At 48.0% G+C, this 15,900-nt stretch overlaps 1 protein-coding gene across 4 annotated transcripts in view; it reads left to right on the top strand.

The window, feature by feature from the left end:
- LENG8 (leukocyte receptor cluster member 8) overlaps positions 1-15,900 on the top strand; it is a 132,284-nt gene that overhangs the window by 105,227 nt on the left and 11,157 nt on the right. For all 4 annotated transcript variants that reach the window (XR_014966447.1, XR_014966446.1, XM_085616345.1 and 1 more), the window contains exons 12-13: positions 3,240-3,308; positions 15,680-15,809. Coding sequence is in view for 2 of the 4 variants with exons in the window: in XM_085616345.1 (XP_085472471.1) it covers positions 3,240-3,308; positions 15,680-15,809 (199 nt within the window). In the remaining 2 variants the exon portion in view is untranslated. The remainder of the gene's footprint in view (positions 1-3,239; positions 3,309-15,679; positions 15,810-15,900) is intronic.

The raw sequence follows: 15,900 nt of genomic DNA, 5'->3' as shown, positions 1-15,900 counted from the left end.
TAAATCGACCAAAGCAGTGTCCGCTGACGAAAAACAGCGCCCGTGGTCAGACTGGTTGCCCGGGATCCCCTTTGAATTCGATGCGAAAACCTTGCACCGTCTGCAGGACCCAGGCATCCCCCATGATGGAAGTCAAAGCCTGGAAAACACGCGCCAGACGGCCCCACACACTTAGACGGGAAGAAGGGAGAACACTCACCAGAAGAGTTGGAGGCACTGCCGCCTCGACCTTTGCCACGCCTACCTCTTGTTGGGTAGAAGTTCCCAAATCTCGCCTGGCCTTGGTAACGGCCTTGGTTAGAGCCTTGTCCCCTGCCCCGACCTCGTCCGGCCCCGTGGAAAACCAGAGGGTCAAACACACTTTTGATCGAAGACTGGGCTTTGTCTAATGATGTAAAGGTGTTTACAAATTGCCCCAGTTCTTTGATGAACGGTTCCCCAAATAAGCCCCCCTGGGCAACTGGGCCTGCTTCCGAATCGGTAGGTCCCCAAGCTTGGTCTATCTTAATGAGAAGAGACCTCTACCGCTCCGTAGACAGGGCGCAGTTGGCGTTCCCGAGGAAAACCACCACCCTCTGCGCCCAAGAAAAGAGATGATCAGGGGAAATAAGGGAACCGGAGGCTTTATCCTCTTCGGCCATGTCCAAAATTTTGGTGGCAGGGCCCAGAGCATCCAACAGCTTGTCTTGGCAAGCCCGCCAAGACCTGTCTATACCCTTTTTGGGATCCTTCACAAATTTCTGTAAGAAGGTGGCCATGCGGGCATTTATATCCGGGGTGGCTGCCACCTTCCCCTCCAGGGACGGGCGAGGACACTCCGCCCGGAGGCAATTACAAACCCCCGGTTCCAACGGCCGCTGGATACGGCTGGCCACATATTGGGCTACCTTGAGTGAAGGGGCCCAGTTTGAAGACCGAGGGTGCAGGATGTCATCGGGGTTCAACACATCAAGCACAGAGGTCAGAGTCACCAGAGTCCGGGGATGGGCGAGAAGGGCGCCAGGGGCGAGAGGGACCAGCGTCATCGTCCACGTCACCTTGATAATCCGCGTTGCCCTGGTCCATCCGCGTTGCCCTGGTCCATCCGCGTCGCCCTGGTCCATCCGCGTTGCCCTAGTCATCCGCGTCACCCTGGTCATCCGCCTCCTGGACAGGAGGTGGGGGTCCAACAGGTGCTGCTGGAACAGTGCCTGAGGATGCTTGCGAGCTAGCCAGGAATGCCTGCTTAAGGCGACTGAATGCATCAGCGGCGACGCCAGCGTCTCGAAGTCTCTTAGAAGGTGGGGGCTGAGCATCAGATACAGCATCACCTGGTGCAGAGTTTGGCGCAAATTGCGCAGCTTTGGCTAAAAGCGCACAGGCCTTATCAATTTTTCGAGTCAGGCGATCCTCTAATGACGCCATAGCTTCTGCCACCGCAGTGTGGATGGAGCTGTCCACAGCGTCATAAAAAGAATCATCCCAAGGCGCAGGGCATTAAGGGGCTCCTCCTCCCACTGGTCATCCTGGTAAGTCTCCTGAAAAGCATCCATGACTTCCAGGCAGAAAAACAACCTTCAAAAGGAAAGTGGGCAAATAGACCTGCAGATCAGATATGGGGGGCTGGGTGTCAGCCTACACTTTGGGCAAGCGGGGCTTGCGTGACAAAAAGGGCTAATGCCCAGGACCCAACAGCCCAGGTGCAAGAAATATAAATGGGCGATCTGCCTACCAAATAAAAACGCGCCCTAGGAACTTTCACAGTCCCACTTTACAGACTCCACAAGAACGTACAGTAAATTGCCTAATACTGACCCCTTACACCAAAGTTTCTGCCTAATGGCAGCTTATAGACCCAACACAGGCGTAAGATAAGGGGTGTGCACAGTGAAAGAGAAAAAACGCTGCCTAACGGCAGATAACAGACCCAGGCAGGCGTGAGGCAGATCAAGGCTCCACCGCGGCGCTACTCAACGGCTGTGAAATGTGCGGAATGCCGATAGAGCTCACGCCGCGGAAGAGGGCACACAAACTCGCCCTAGCGGCCGGAGGAGCGGACCGCGAGCCAGCACCAACAACGGCCGTTAGGGAGAAGACGCTCCCATGGCTATAAACAAACCGGCCCGAGCAGCGGGCGCGTTTGTCACACAAAAACCTGTGAGGAAACAGAATCTCTAGGCGAATAAACTCTTCAAAGGCGCTCGCAGCGGTAAAATAAAGAGAACCGTTAGTGAGTGCCTGTGAACATCGTCACTGAAAACGACACAAAAGGCAACATAAGCCCAAGAATACCGCCTTACAGGTTGCTAACAGCAAGTGAAAAGTATGAGGCCGTAAGCCAACAATAGAATCAAAGGCAAATATGACCACATATTTTCATAGAAAAAAGGAAGGCACTTATCTGGCTGCAAGCAGCGAAGAAAGAGGGGGAGTAGAGGCTGACAGAGGACTATGAGGTGTTGGAAGCCCTGTAATTGGTGGATTCCCACGGACACTCTGTACATGGACTGCATGCTCTACCATTAAAACTCTATTCCATTCCCTATGGTTTATGGGAATGTTTGTTTACCAGTTTCTTTAAAATGGCTGCTTGTTAATAAAGTGGAGAAAGTAAAGCATAATCCTCGCCTCCGGTCCTGACAGAATTTGCAAAAGAATGGAGTATTAATCAAATCACCATTGACTAAGAACCTGTTTTCTCTCATATTATGTCTTAACTAAATGATGCTGCCTATGGAAGATAACATTCAAAACATTGTCTTGAGATATATTGTGCCTGTAGCCAAAATCCAGACACGTGGACTATAGTCCGGGAAGCGAGGGGTAAAAAAGTTGTCTGGTTCCAATTCTCAAATCATACTCTCGATAAGGAAAACCATCCTCGACGAACCCTAGTACAGACGTAGGGAAAGTTAGATCTTTTAATAACAGAGTTGTTCATAGAGGTTCTTAAGCATGGAATAAAGTAATTTATTATGGGTCTGCTTATTGAAGAATCATTAGCAATTGTTAGTGATTATTCGGGTGATACATTAGATTTCTGAACGTATGGTGATTATATGCTGACCAGTGGAAGAATTCCAGATAGGAGTGAAGATCGTTCCTAATGGTGGGGCAGAATGTAACTGGTAGCAGCCTGTTAATTAGTATAATTATAATACCCTTTAATGGAGAATTTATATTGGATAATGTGTGTAGTGCTGGAGGCAAACGCCTGCAAAGATTAGGGTTAATAAGCCTTCTGTATTGTTTGCTTGCAGGTTCAGGGTATTCGAACAGAGTTCACGGTTGAAGTGTACGAAACGCATGCACGCATAGCACTTGAAAAGGTAAGTGTGCCACAGATCCCTTCACCAGTAAGAATTGGCAATGACAATAGGTGTGGCTTATAAGTGTCTCTTCTGTCACTGGCTTTAGTGTGTCAGTATGTCATATATGCGCCCTGCACTCCTAATTGCACATTCACTCACTCGACCACAATAACGCAAAAACCCAGCTGGTAACCATATGCTTGCAATAATAAATACAATTAAACATAGCAGTGAATGCCCATCTTGCATTGGTATTTTACATAGTATATCGTTGGTTTAATGTTCAGTCATGGCTACAGTATTTAGAACCACACGTTGGATATCTTGGAATGGTAAAACAATGATACACTATGGACAATAAAATTCAATGTTTGTCCCCTGGTTTAGAGGCAATGACTGCGTGCGATGTGCACACTGCAGATGAAATGAGCAATTAGCCCACTCCGGTGTAGTAAGTTCTAACAAAAATTTAAATGAGAAGGAAGGAATACAAAAGAGAACATTGAAAACTAGAGGACGAGCCCTTTAGTCCTGGCACTGAGGTGCACTCCTTTTCAGACGGGTATACATGTGATCAGAAAAATGCAGTCATAGGGCAAGTGGGCTGACTCCATTCTCCCATCAATTCACAAAGGGGCAATAGTTCCTTCACAACACCAGGCCAAGGGCACTTACACTCTTTACTTCCTCGTTCCCAAAAAGGATGGCTCCTTTGTGCCAATCCTGGTCCTCATGCCCCTCCGTAAATAGATTCCGTCAGAGCATTTAACACTGCAGGTGCAACCACATGACCTCGCCGCAAAGATACCTACTTTCATATACCGATCCACTTTACTCACCGATGGTGCCTTTGCTTTGTGGTAAGTAGACCCCACTACCAATTCTAAATACTACTTTTCGAGGTTACCACTTCTCCAAAGTTGTTCACAAAGTGCTGGCCACTCTTCTACACTCATATCTTCCCTGTACCTCCACGATTCCTTGATTAGGAAGCAGGAAGCCTAGCCCACTCTCTGGGTGCAATCTCCCTGCTACAGAAGTTTGGAGTTAACCATTAATGCCAACAAGTGCCACCTTCAGCACCTATTGATTCAGCCCTCCCTAAACTGTCACCAGGAAAGCCTACCCCCAACCAACAGTGTTAGCATTTCAGCAGCTGCTGCACCTTTTTCAGCCTAGTCGTCGGCTTACAATCAGAACTGTGATTCGCCTTCTAGGAATGATGACCTCCTGCATTGCTATTGCAAACCATACTGGGCGCAACAATCCCTTTCAGCAGTGGTTACAAGCAGGGGCTCACTGGGTAGGTTTAGTGCTGGTAAAGGCCAGTTCTCATAGCTATCTTCAGTGGTGGAACAGCAACAATTTCCATGGAAACTCTGCAGAGGACCAAAGCCTTAAAGAGGGTTAGAGTGATCCACAATTTGGGCCCAAGATGTGTAACTAAACGGCTTCACGGGCTCCCTAGATTGATGCTAGGCATCACTACTATATTCTGGTTGCCAGAACTTAAGGATCTGTAAGGCTGAAACAGATTTCTTAGGCACTGAGGGCCTGTCTACATCATGAATTTATACATTTAACCAGGCGCTTTAAACTTGATGTGCTTCTCAGTAATGAGCCCGTGAAGTGCAAAGCTGGACAGAAACAGAAGCATGCTTGGAAATATGACAAAGAAGGTGGACCGCCATGTTGTGCATAATATCTGTTCTCTTCAGAGAACAATTGGACGCACCAAAATAAAGCACATTGCCATAATCCAGGCGAGTAATGATGAGTGCCTACACAATAATCCTTTGTGTGTGTGTGAAGGACCCAGAGGAACTTCCTCCATCTGAGAAGGCAAAAGCAGCCAGCTGATATCCTGTTTGATAGTCCATCATGAGCTTGTTGTCTAGCCTGGTGCCAAGATCTTAAACTGCCTGCTTTTGTATAGAAGGTGGCCTTCGCTCCTCTTGCCACCTTTGGAGACCCCAAAGATTAGGTTGGTTGACTACGACCTCAGTTTTACCTACGTTGAGTTTAAGCTGTTTTTCCCCATCCATTGAGCAACTGCGGTAAGAGAAGGCTTAAGTTTGGATGGAGCAATCTGGTGCTGGGCAGGCCTTTCTTCGATCCCATTCTGCAGGGTGACAATTATCATGGCTGCCTCTGTCGCAGTCTGAGTGCATCTCAATAACGAATCAGGGAATATGTCCTCTCAAGAGGGGGAGCCGCATTAACTTCCTTGATCTGCTAGCTGTACATCTAGCTCTCAAAGCCGCCTTTCAGGTAATTTTGGCAAGGTAGATCAAAACAGACGACATGCCACCATGTGTTATCTCCAGAAACTAACCAGCACACACTTTCGTTGTCTGAACTAGTGCAGGATTTCTAGCACTGGACACCCACCAACTCTTGCACATACTGGCAATGCATCAGATAGTATTGGAAAATGACTTTGTGAACTTGCTCAGCAGGACACCTCAACAAGCCTGCAAGGGAGAACTGCGCTCCATTCATACACAGCACTGTGGCACCTCACAAATTAACCTGTTCACAGCCCCAGAAACTTAAAATGCCCAGACTTTGACTCTAAGTACCCAGTGTCCAAATGTAATGCACTATAGATGGGCTAAGGTTCTTTGCCTATGCATCTTCTCTTCTCCCACTCCTTACATGGTGAGGAAGATGAGGCAAACATCACTCTCACTCATCCTGGTTGTCCCCATTGGGCCAGTCAGCCATAGATCTTTATGCTCCTCAAGATGTCCATCAGCCTCCACAAAAAGCTCCTTGTAACGCTGGACATTCTCACGAGAGCCATGGCAACATCAGTCACACAGACACCAAACCGCTCAACCTAGCAATCGGGCACTTGAGGTCTTAGGGTGAGGCTACCTTGGTCTCTCACAGGAATGTATCACTGTCCTGCACAAAGCATGCAGGCATACCACACAGGCCTGCTATGCTGTGACGTTTTGGCCACTATAGGCATTTATGAGCAGCTAAACCCTCTTACCCATTTGCAGCCTCTTGCATCTGCAGAAATCAAGCCTTACCTGCACTTTATACAATTATTCCTAGCAATTGCGGCCTACATGCAAAGCGGGGAAATGTTTTCCTTGTTTAGGGTTTCAGTAGTCCCCGCATTTTTTGGAGGCTCTCATGTGGGGTCATGTCTCCCAGAGCACCGTACTGGTCTGTTGCGGAACTTAAACATAGTGCTCACCAGACTCCTGGGTCCATTCTTTGAACCATTATTCCCTTGCTGTTTACACTTCCTTTTGTCGAAAGTTGCTTTCTTAGTACCCATAACTTCTTGAGACGCATCAGTGAGCTGGAAGCGCTTAATACAAGAGACTTACATTCAGGTTCACAGGGATAGCAGTGTTCTTTAAACTAGCCCCAAGTTTCCCCCAAAGTGGTATCACCTTTCCACCTCAGTCTGACCATAGAACTTCCAGCAGCTTTTCTGCATCCAGACTCCATAGCGATGAAAGCCCTTCACACTGAAATGGACACTTGTTATATTGACAGGATCTGGCCCTTTCGCATGTCTGGCCACCTCTTTGAAACCTCATAAAGGTCCAATCACTAAGGCTTACATAGCCACTTGAGAATATCCAAATTTGCTATCTCAAAACTAAAAGACCCCCACCTGCTGCCTCCCAGGGTGCACTCTACCCCCAAGTAAGGCGCAACCATGTCTATCTTGGGTAACATCCTTTTTGCTGACGAATGTAAAGCAACCACCTAATCAGCTCCACACTCTAACCAAACACCATTGTGTGGACATCCTAGCCTGCCAGTAAGCTGTGCTTTGTTTTAGTCATCTGTATCGTCCACATGTTAGCCTCCGCTTATAGAAGGTACTGCTTTTCAGCCTACACGTTACTAGTGGAGAATGTTGATTTCCAATTAAGCATTTGTCGTGTGTAGTGCTACAGATTTCACATGCACCCACTCTCATCCACGGAAACCTGCATTTGCTGCAGGCCTCTTGGTATTACATGGTCTGTACTGCACCATACACACAATTACATTCCCGAAAGTTAGAAATTGCTGTCAATGTCTCGAGTGTCAGGGGTTTTAAAAGGATTCTGCTTTCTAACAAAAAAATGTTCGAACATAAGCGGTTGTACCGTAGTATACCTCTGATGCAAGAAAATAACTCAAATTGTTGCCTGAGCTGACTAGTTGTATGGCATGATTCAAGTATTACTGGTGGTTAGAAATGTAAAATGAAATTCTAATCAATTTTAAGGTCATTTGTGCAAAAACTATTCTCAATTTCCTTAAAATAAACATAAAATGCTGCTTGGAGAAGGGTTTTCGATGTCTTTACTGGTGACAGGGATTTTCCGAAATTTATTCATCTGAGTTGAAAACTTGTAGTTTTGGTGATTGATACCAAAGGCAAGTTGAGCCTCAAATCAGTACTTGTTTTCCATACTTAAAAGATTATATTTAGATGTTTTTCTCATCTAGGAGATTCATCACTGGTGTGATAGCTTTTGCTGGTTGATTCCACAGGGTTGAAAGTAATTCGAAATTTCTTTGCTTTGTACGTTGAGGCTTAAAATGAGATTAGTGGCAGCTTTTCCAGTATTGGCCTAAATATGTCTGAGATTTAAGTAATTTACAGACCTTCAATAGAAATGTGTTGCATTGTATAGTTATTCACCCCTGTGTCCTCAACGTCTTTGCTTTGTGGGGTAGTCTGGTGGGATAGGGTAAGCGGATATTTGTAGCATGTGTTGGCCGTAGATGCATATGCTTAGCATAATCCAGCCGTCTAGTGTTGGGCTTGGACGATTATAAGTTGTTTTCTTTTCAGAAGTTTTGAGTCATGAGGTATAGTGACGACTCCTATAGTCTGTATTTGTAGCAAAGTGGCTCTGTATATACTGTTCCCAAATAGGTACAGTGTGTACAGAGTCCCCAGAGGTTTGGCAGAGGCTAAAGTTAGATATAACCTTACTCTCTAAAGTGGTAGCTTGGTCGAGCAGTAAGGCCGTATCACAGGACAGTGTAAAGCATTTGTTGTACACACTCAGTCAGCAAATGGTCTCACACACTAAAGAACTGAACTCTAGGCCAATGGTTTGTATAAAAAATATATGGTTTTTTGCAGCGTGAATCTTTCTGGATTCACTATGCTGTGCATTATTCCGCGATCTTGTGGTTGGGTCCGGACTCGTAGTCTTTTCTTTGTTTTTTTTTTTTTTTTTTGTAGCCCAGGTGGGCGGCGACGAACCACCATGGTGCACCTCCCGTGACGTCGTCGTGCTTCCTGCGGAAGTCCCACCTTTGGGGTGCCATCTTCAGATTCTTTTTTCCGCCGTTGGGTCTGGATCGTCATCGGGAAGCTCCAGAATTACAGTCGAAGGAAGAAGAAAGAAAAGCGAGTTTTGTCGATAAATACTAGAGAATATCACAGGAAAGGAAGAGATTTCATCAGGAGCGCGAAGAAAGGAGGTTCAGCGCCCTTTTTCTTCGACCTTGGAGAATGCGCACTCAGAGGCCCTGAGCGCAATGGACAAGACGCCATTCAAGTTCTGCCCAAACTGCCACCACAAGTTCGCGCAGAAGGACCAGCATCCGGTCTGCAACCTCTGCCTACCGGTTGAACACCAGAGTAAGGACTGCAACGCCTGCTCAGCCTTCGCGCCGAAGACGCTCAGGGTGAGAGATCGGCAGAGAAGAGCCAACGCCAGCATGGATGGCAAGGGTAAGGCCCCGTCGCTCTACGATCTGGGCCTCTCCACGGACGACTAGGACAACGTCGCCGAGACAGCCGAAAACTTCACGGTCGTAGAGACAAGAGAATCGTCGAGCGCAAAACAAAGTACCTCAAACACGAGGGTGACTCGAGAAAATCAGAGTCTAAGTCCACGAAGGGAGCCCCGGCGCCGAAAACTTCGACGACCAAAGGGGGAACCATGGACAAGAGGCAGAGCGGATCCTTAGAAAAGGACTCCCTGGTGCCGAAAGACGCCGAAAAGCAAGGGTCGTTGAAGACAACCCAGGAAACTGGCCGATCGACGCTGAAAGAACGGTCGACGTCGACGCAAGTTTTCATCGAAAAGACCCGCGGTCGATGCCGAAAGCATCTCCGAGATGGAGAAAAAGAAGAGGCGGCTCGAGGCCGAAATGGAGAACATCCTTCAAAGGAAGAAGGAGTTCGACGCCAAGATGAAGGAATTCAAGATTCCAACGGTTTCATCGGCGGACGTCGTCGAGGTCGAGGACGAATTCGACACCGAAGGCCTAACAAGGGATCTCGAAGAGGAAGACGAGACCTATTATGACGGAGAAGCCGAGGAAGAAGACCAACAGTCGTTCTACGACTCGGCGCCATCTACCAGCCACGACATCGAATGGCAGGATCTCGACACCGAAAACCCGGAGGAGCCCGTGGACACGTACCCTTCGAGGCCTTCGCCACCCGACGACACCGGGGTGTACAATATGGTGGTCCGGAGCGCAGCGACAGCCTTCGGCGTCAAACTCGACGAGGAGAAGCCGAAAGCCGACTTTCTCCTCGAGACCCTGCTCCCCATCCAGACAAGGAGCCAGTTCCTCCCCATGCTACAAAGTGTGATGAATCGGGGGAGAGAAGCCTTCAAGGAACCAGCGACCTGCCGGTCGATCACGCCCAGGACAGAGAAGAAATATAAGCACTCTTCCCTGGACCCCCCTTACATCAAGGGTAGCGTGACCGCCGACTCCATCATAGCTTCCACGGACAGGAGAAGGGCCAACGTACCAGCAACTTCGGGCCCACCACCTGATAAGGAGAGACCTCACAGGAAGAAAGGTCAAGAGGAATGCCGCAATGCACTGGCGCATGGCGAATTCCAATGCACTCCTCAATAGACACCAGTACTGGGACGAGATGGGGGAGCTAGTAAAGCACCCCCCCGAAGAATACCGCCAGAGAGCCTCACACCTGATAGACTAAGGCAAGAACATCGCCAACTCCTGTATAAAGACGGCGTTGGACGGGGCAGAGACTTCAGCAAGACTCATGGCCATAGGGGTCACCGAGAGAAGGCATGCATGGCTAAGAATCTCGGGATTCAAACCGGAGGTGCAGAACAACATCCTTGGCACCCCCTTCAACGGAGAGACACTGTTCGGAGCAACAGTGGACGAGAAGCTCACCCAGCTGAAAAAAGAAAACGAAACGGCGAGGTCCATGGGGACCCTACAGCTGAGGGGAATGAGGCGAGGCAATCCCTCGAGGAGACCCTACGGTAGGGGAGGAAGCCAGCAAGGGCCGTCGCACCAGACGTTCCAGCAGGGTCAGCAGGGTGAAAGTCATGGACAAGGTCAACAGAAGCAAAACTGGCAGTACCAACCTCGGGGCCAGTCCTTTCGCGGGAGAGGGAACGGACGTGGCCAAAGGAGGAGAGGGGGCGAACAGCCCTCCTCAAAGTGACTCAGCACGCAAGAGGATGCCTACCCTTGTCATGCCCCCAAGGGTGAGGCGCAAAAAAGTAACATCAGGGGGAAGAGAATATTCAAAAGCCTACGAGCATACAACACCAGTAGGCGGAAGACTGAGGTTCTACCTTCAGGAGTGGCGGCGTATAACCACAGACCAGTGGATACGGAACATCATGCAGTACGGATACTGCGTAGATTTGGAGAAAAGACCTCCAAACAGGAAACCAAAGGGAAGACAGATCGGCCCAAGAACTGGCACCACTAAGAGAGGAAACACGGAAACTTCTAGAAAAGAGCCATAGAGGCGGTGCCGTTCAGAGAACGCAACCAAGGGGTCTACTCAAACTACTTTGTGGTCCCGAAAGTAGACGGAAACCTCAGACCCATCCTGGACCTGCGTTACCTAAACAAGTTCATCAGAACGCAGAAGTTCAAAATGACTTCGCTGCAAGAGGTACTGCCCCAAATAAGAGACGGGGACTTCATGGTCACCGTGGACCTCAAGGATGCCTACCTGCACATCCCAATAAACAGAAGACACAAGGGCCTTCTAAGATTCAACATCGAGCAGGATCACTACCAGTTCACAACCCTGGCCTTCGGATTAAAATCGGCACCAAGGGTCTTTACAAAATGCCTGTCGGCGGTCGCGGCCCACCTACAAAGACGGGGAATCCATGTCTACCCCTACTTAGACTGGCTGGTCAAGGCAAACTCACGCGAGAAGTGCGGGAGGCACGCAAAACGCGTAACAGACACCCTCCCGAATCTAGGGTTCTCGATCCACTGGGGGAAGTCATCGCTGGAACAGGTGAATATTGATGATGGGGATGATGGCGTCGTGTATCCAGCTGGTGCCGAATGTATGCCTGCACATGAGACCATTCCAGGAACGGCTACAACAGCAATGGTCACAAGCAAACGGAAGTTGGGAGGATCTAGTGGTTGTTACGCACGCAGTGCAGGAAGAGATAACTTGGTGGAACAGAGACATGACAGCAGGGAGAAGCCTGACACCACCAATCCCAACGGTGACCATTACCACGGACGCATCCCAAAAGGGATGGGGAGCGCACATGGACAACCTCAGAGTGAGAGGTCTGTGGCTCCAGCAGATGCGGTGCGCCATATCAACTACCTCGAGTTGAAAACAATCCTGCTAGCCCTGAAGGCATTCCAGAGGCACCTGTACAACCAGAGGGTGTTGGTTCAAACGGACAACACCACGGCAATGTTCTACATCAACAAACAAGGGGGGACACAGTCGTTCCCTCTCTCCTCTCTAGCTCAGGAGATTTGGAGATGAGCCATACCTCTCAGGATAGATCTACTGGCAATTCACCTACCGGGGAAGGACAATGTGGAGGCAGACTGGCTAAGCAGGCAGACCTCTGCATCGCACGAGTGGGAGCTCAATGGCCAGGAAACGGAGAAACTCTTCCGGAGATGGGGGACTCCCACAATAGACCTATTTGCAACACGCCACAATGCAAAATGCCAAAGCTTCGCGTCCAGGCAACCAGATCAGCAATCCCAGGGAAATGCCCTATGGATAAGCTGGTCGAGGACATTTGCCTACGCCTTTCCACCGATACCCCTGTTGCACAGAGTGCTCGACAAGTGCAGAACCAGCAACATGACTCTGATCCTAGTGGCTCCGCAGTGGGCGAGGCAGACATGGTTCTCACAAATTCAAGAAATGGCACAAGGCAATCCACACAGGTTCGAGAGGAGGAAGGACCTGCTCTCAATGCAAAACGGAGAGGTCCTGCACCCAGAGCCAGAGACCCTCAACCTGGCGGCATGGCTCCTGAAGACCTAGAGTTCGCACACCTAAGATTGCCTCCGAGCACTATGCGAGTGCTACGGGAGGCAAGGAAACAAACTACACGGAAATGCTACCGCGCAAAATGGAAGAGATTCACTGTGTGGTGCAGGAAAAAGGGCCTGCAAAACAGAATGACAAGAGACTCAACAGTACTGAGGTACCTCACACACCTTCTAAAGAGTAACCTCTGCTCGAGCTCCCTAAGGGTACACCTAGCGGCAATCGTGGCCTACACCAGAGGTGAAAAGGGTGGAAGTTTCTTCACCTCGCAGGTGGTGAGGAGATTCATGGAAGGAGCCAAAAGGATGGCCCCCCCCCGAAAAGGTTGCCGCCGCCGGCATGGAATCTGAACGTGGTTCTGACGTGGCTCATGAAGGCACCGTTTGAACCCATTCACAAGGCCACACTGCAGATGTTGACGATGAAAACGGCCTTTCTGGTGGCCATAACTTCACTACGCAGGGTGAGCGAGCTTCAAGCACTAACACTACAGGAACCCTACATTCAGATTCACAAGGACAGAATAGTCCTGAGAACAGACCCACACTTAATGCCCAAGGTGGTGTCGGCGTTCCACATTAATCAGTGTATTCAGATACCAAGTTTCTTCCAAAACCCGACTTCTAACGCAGAAAAGGCCCTGCACACCCTCGACGCAAGAAGAGCGGTGATGCACTACATTGAGAGAACCAAAGAACTCAGGAAGTCGAAGCAGCTGTTTGTGTCCTTTGCTACTAGCTTCATGGGTAGGCCAGTAACTAAGGGCACCATCGCCAGGTGGATTACCCTCACTATTCAATTCTGCCACAAACAGGCTGGTCAGGAGCTAGCGGAGGGGCCTCAGGCTCACTCCACAAGGAAGAAAGGGGCCACCGTGGCCTTCCTGGCGAACACGCCCATCCAGGACATATGCCTCGCGGCAACTTTGGCATCTGTGCACACGTTCACGAAACACTACTGCGTGGACATTCAGATGAACAAGGAAGCACAGGTTGGACAGAAGGTGCTTCAGCACATTTTCAACGACCAACGCTCATCTACCACCCAGCTGCCACAAAATTAGGAAAACCGCTACAAAGTCTATGCACAGCATAGTGAATCCAGAAAGATTCACGCTGCAAAACGAATAGTTTCTTACCTGTCGGTGTAGTTTTGCAGCTTGAAGATCTTTCTGGATTCACTAGCGAACCCGCCCACCTCCGCCAGGAAGATGAGGCTGGAGGAAGAGGGGGTAAAATGGAAAAGTTCGAAAGAAATGAAAACGTACAGAAAAATGGACAAGAAGGATTAATCAATCGCCTAGGGTTTAATAAAAAAAAAAAGAAAGGAAAAAATAACCCGAAGATGGCGCCCCAAAGGTGGGACTTCCGCAGGAAGCACGACGACGTCACGGGAGGTGCACCATGGTGGTTCGTCGCCGCCCACCTGGGCTACAAAAAAAAAAACAAAGAAAAGACTACGAGTCCGGACCCAACCACAAGATCGCGGAATAATGCACAGCATAGTGAATCCAGAAAGATCTTCAAGCTGCAAAACTACACCGACAGGTAAACTATTCGTTATTTTAGAACCAACAGTAGGTATCAAAATATACTTCCTCGGAATGAGATGCTTTAGTTAAATACTTTGCAATCGGCAATTGACTTTTGCAGGTAATAGTTAGTTTGTTGCAATAGGCAACCCAATTTCAAACACAATAATACATTGAGCTCAAAGGGAATATTACGTTTTTACCAAAGGTAGTCCCAGCTTTTCATAGAAACCAAACAATTGAGTTATTTGTTTTGGCCTAAACTGGATTCAGTAGCAGAAAGAGCTCTTCACACATAATGTTATAAGTGCACTAATGTGCTACATATAACTAAACCTTTTTGCAAAACACAACAACTTTGTTGCATTTGCAAACCCACAGCAACGATCTCTCCTGTCCAAAGCAGGAATAGCTAGATGGATAGTGCAGTGTATTCAAACTTGCTATCTCAAAGCAAAGAGAGGACTAACTAACTCCTAGCGCTCACTTTACACGCAAAAAGGAGCCTTAATGCCTTTTTTAGGGAGCATCCCAATGAAGCATATTTGTAGGGCAGCTATGTGGAATAACCCACATACATTCACAAAACACTATTGTGTTGTCTTAGCTAATCAATAAGCTAAAGTGAATCAAGCTCTATTACGAGCACTTTCATTAATCTACCTCAACCAGTAGCTAAGCACCACATAGGAGGAGTACTGCGTGACATGCAATGCAAAGCATATGTATCTACGGCCAACCCATGCTATGAATGGAATATGTTACCCTGTAAGCATCTATTCGTAGCATGTAGTGCTGTAGATTCATATACACCTCCCCGGCAGCTTTCGGTTGAAGTATGTAGGTACTTAGTAAACCTTTCTACTTGGTTAGAGCGTTCACTTGCAGCTTCTGTCACTATACTACTCCTATTCTAATGCTTACCCAATGAGCTAAAAACAATCTTAACACTGGAACTGATAAACTTGTGCAATACAGACTGACTATAAGAGGAGTCACTATACTTTGTGACTCGAAGAACCTCTTTGAAGAAAAACTACTTGTAATCATCTAAGCCCAACACTTGATGGCAGGAGTATGCTAACCATATGCAGCTACAGCTCTACATGCTATGAATAGATGCTTATTGGGTTAGTAACATATTCGTACCAGGCAGTCCCTGGGCCAGTAATACCATTTTACTCTTAATTGGATAGTCGTGTTATGTTCTACGGGTATTTCACTCCACAGTAGTGAAGTTGAGCAGTCAAGGCTTACCATAGGAGGTGACAGAGGATATAAACTTAGTTTGTGTCCTGCTGTTATCCAGCATAGAAGGTGCCCATGCACTTAACGTCAAAGAAGCAGTAGAATTCTTAATAACGAACAGTGTACCTGGATATCACCTTTAGGTCTACCTGATCTGTTGGCTTTGCAAGTGCTTTTAGTAATAGTTTTACACCTGAATTTTGAAGACTCCTTGATAGAATCCAATTCCTCCATGAGCAGGTCTGCGTGTGTTATTGAGTTCCTGGTTTATATGAAGCAAAACAGTGGCTGCTTAAATTGTATATTGGGATAATTAGTTGTCTTCTAATTATTATTTTCTCCCTACAGGGAGACCATGAAGAATTCAACCAGTGCCAAGCACAGCTTAAGTCTTTATATTCGGAGAGCCTTGCTGGCAATGTTGGAGAGTTCACTGCCTACAGGATCCTTTACTATATCTTCACAAAAAATTCTGGAGGTAAGGAAAGTGCAGGATTCTCCATGCATTTCATATGGATGAGAGGTTTGGATGGCACTAATATAGTATGTTTTTATGTTTTGTTTCCCAC

The sequence above is a fragment of the Triturus cristatus genome, chromosome 7 (genome assembly GCF_964204655.1).
Source record: "Triturus cristatus chromosome 7, aTriCri1.1, whole genome shotgun sequence".
Taxonomy (NCBI): Eukaryota; Metazoa; Chordata; class Amphibia; order Caudata; family Salamandridae; genus Triturus; species Triturus cristatus.
Note: the sequence above shows the minus strand (reverse complement) of the source record. Positions and strands in the feature narration are given on the sequence as shown.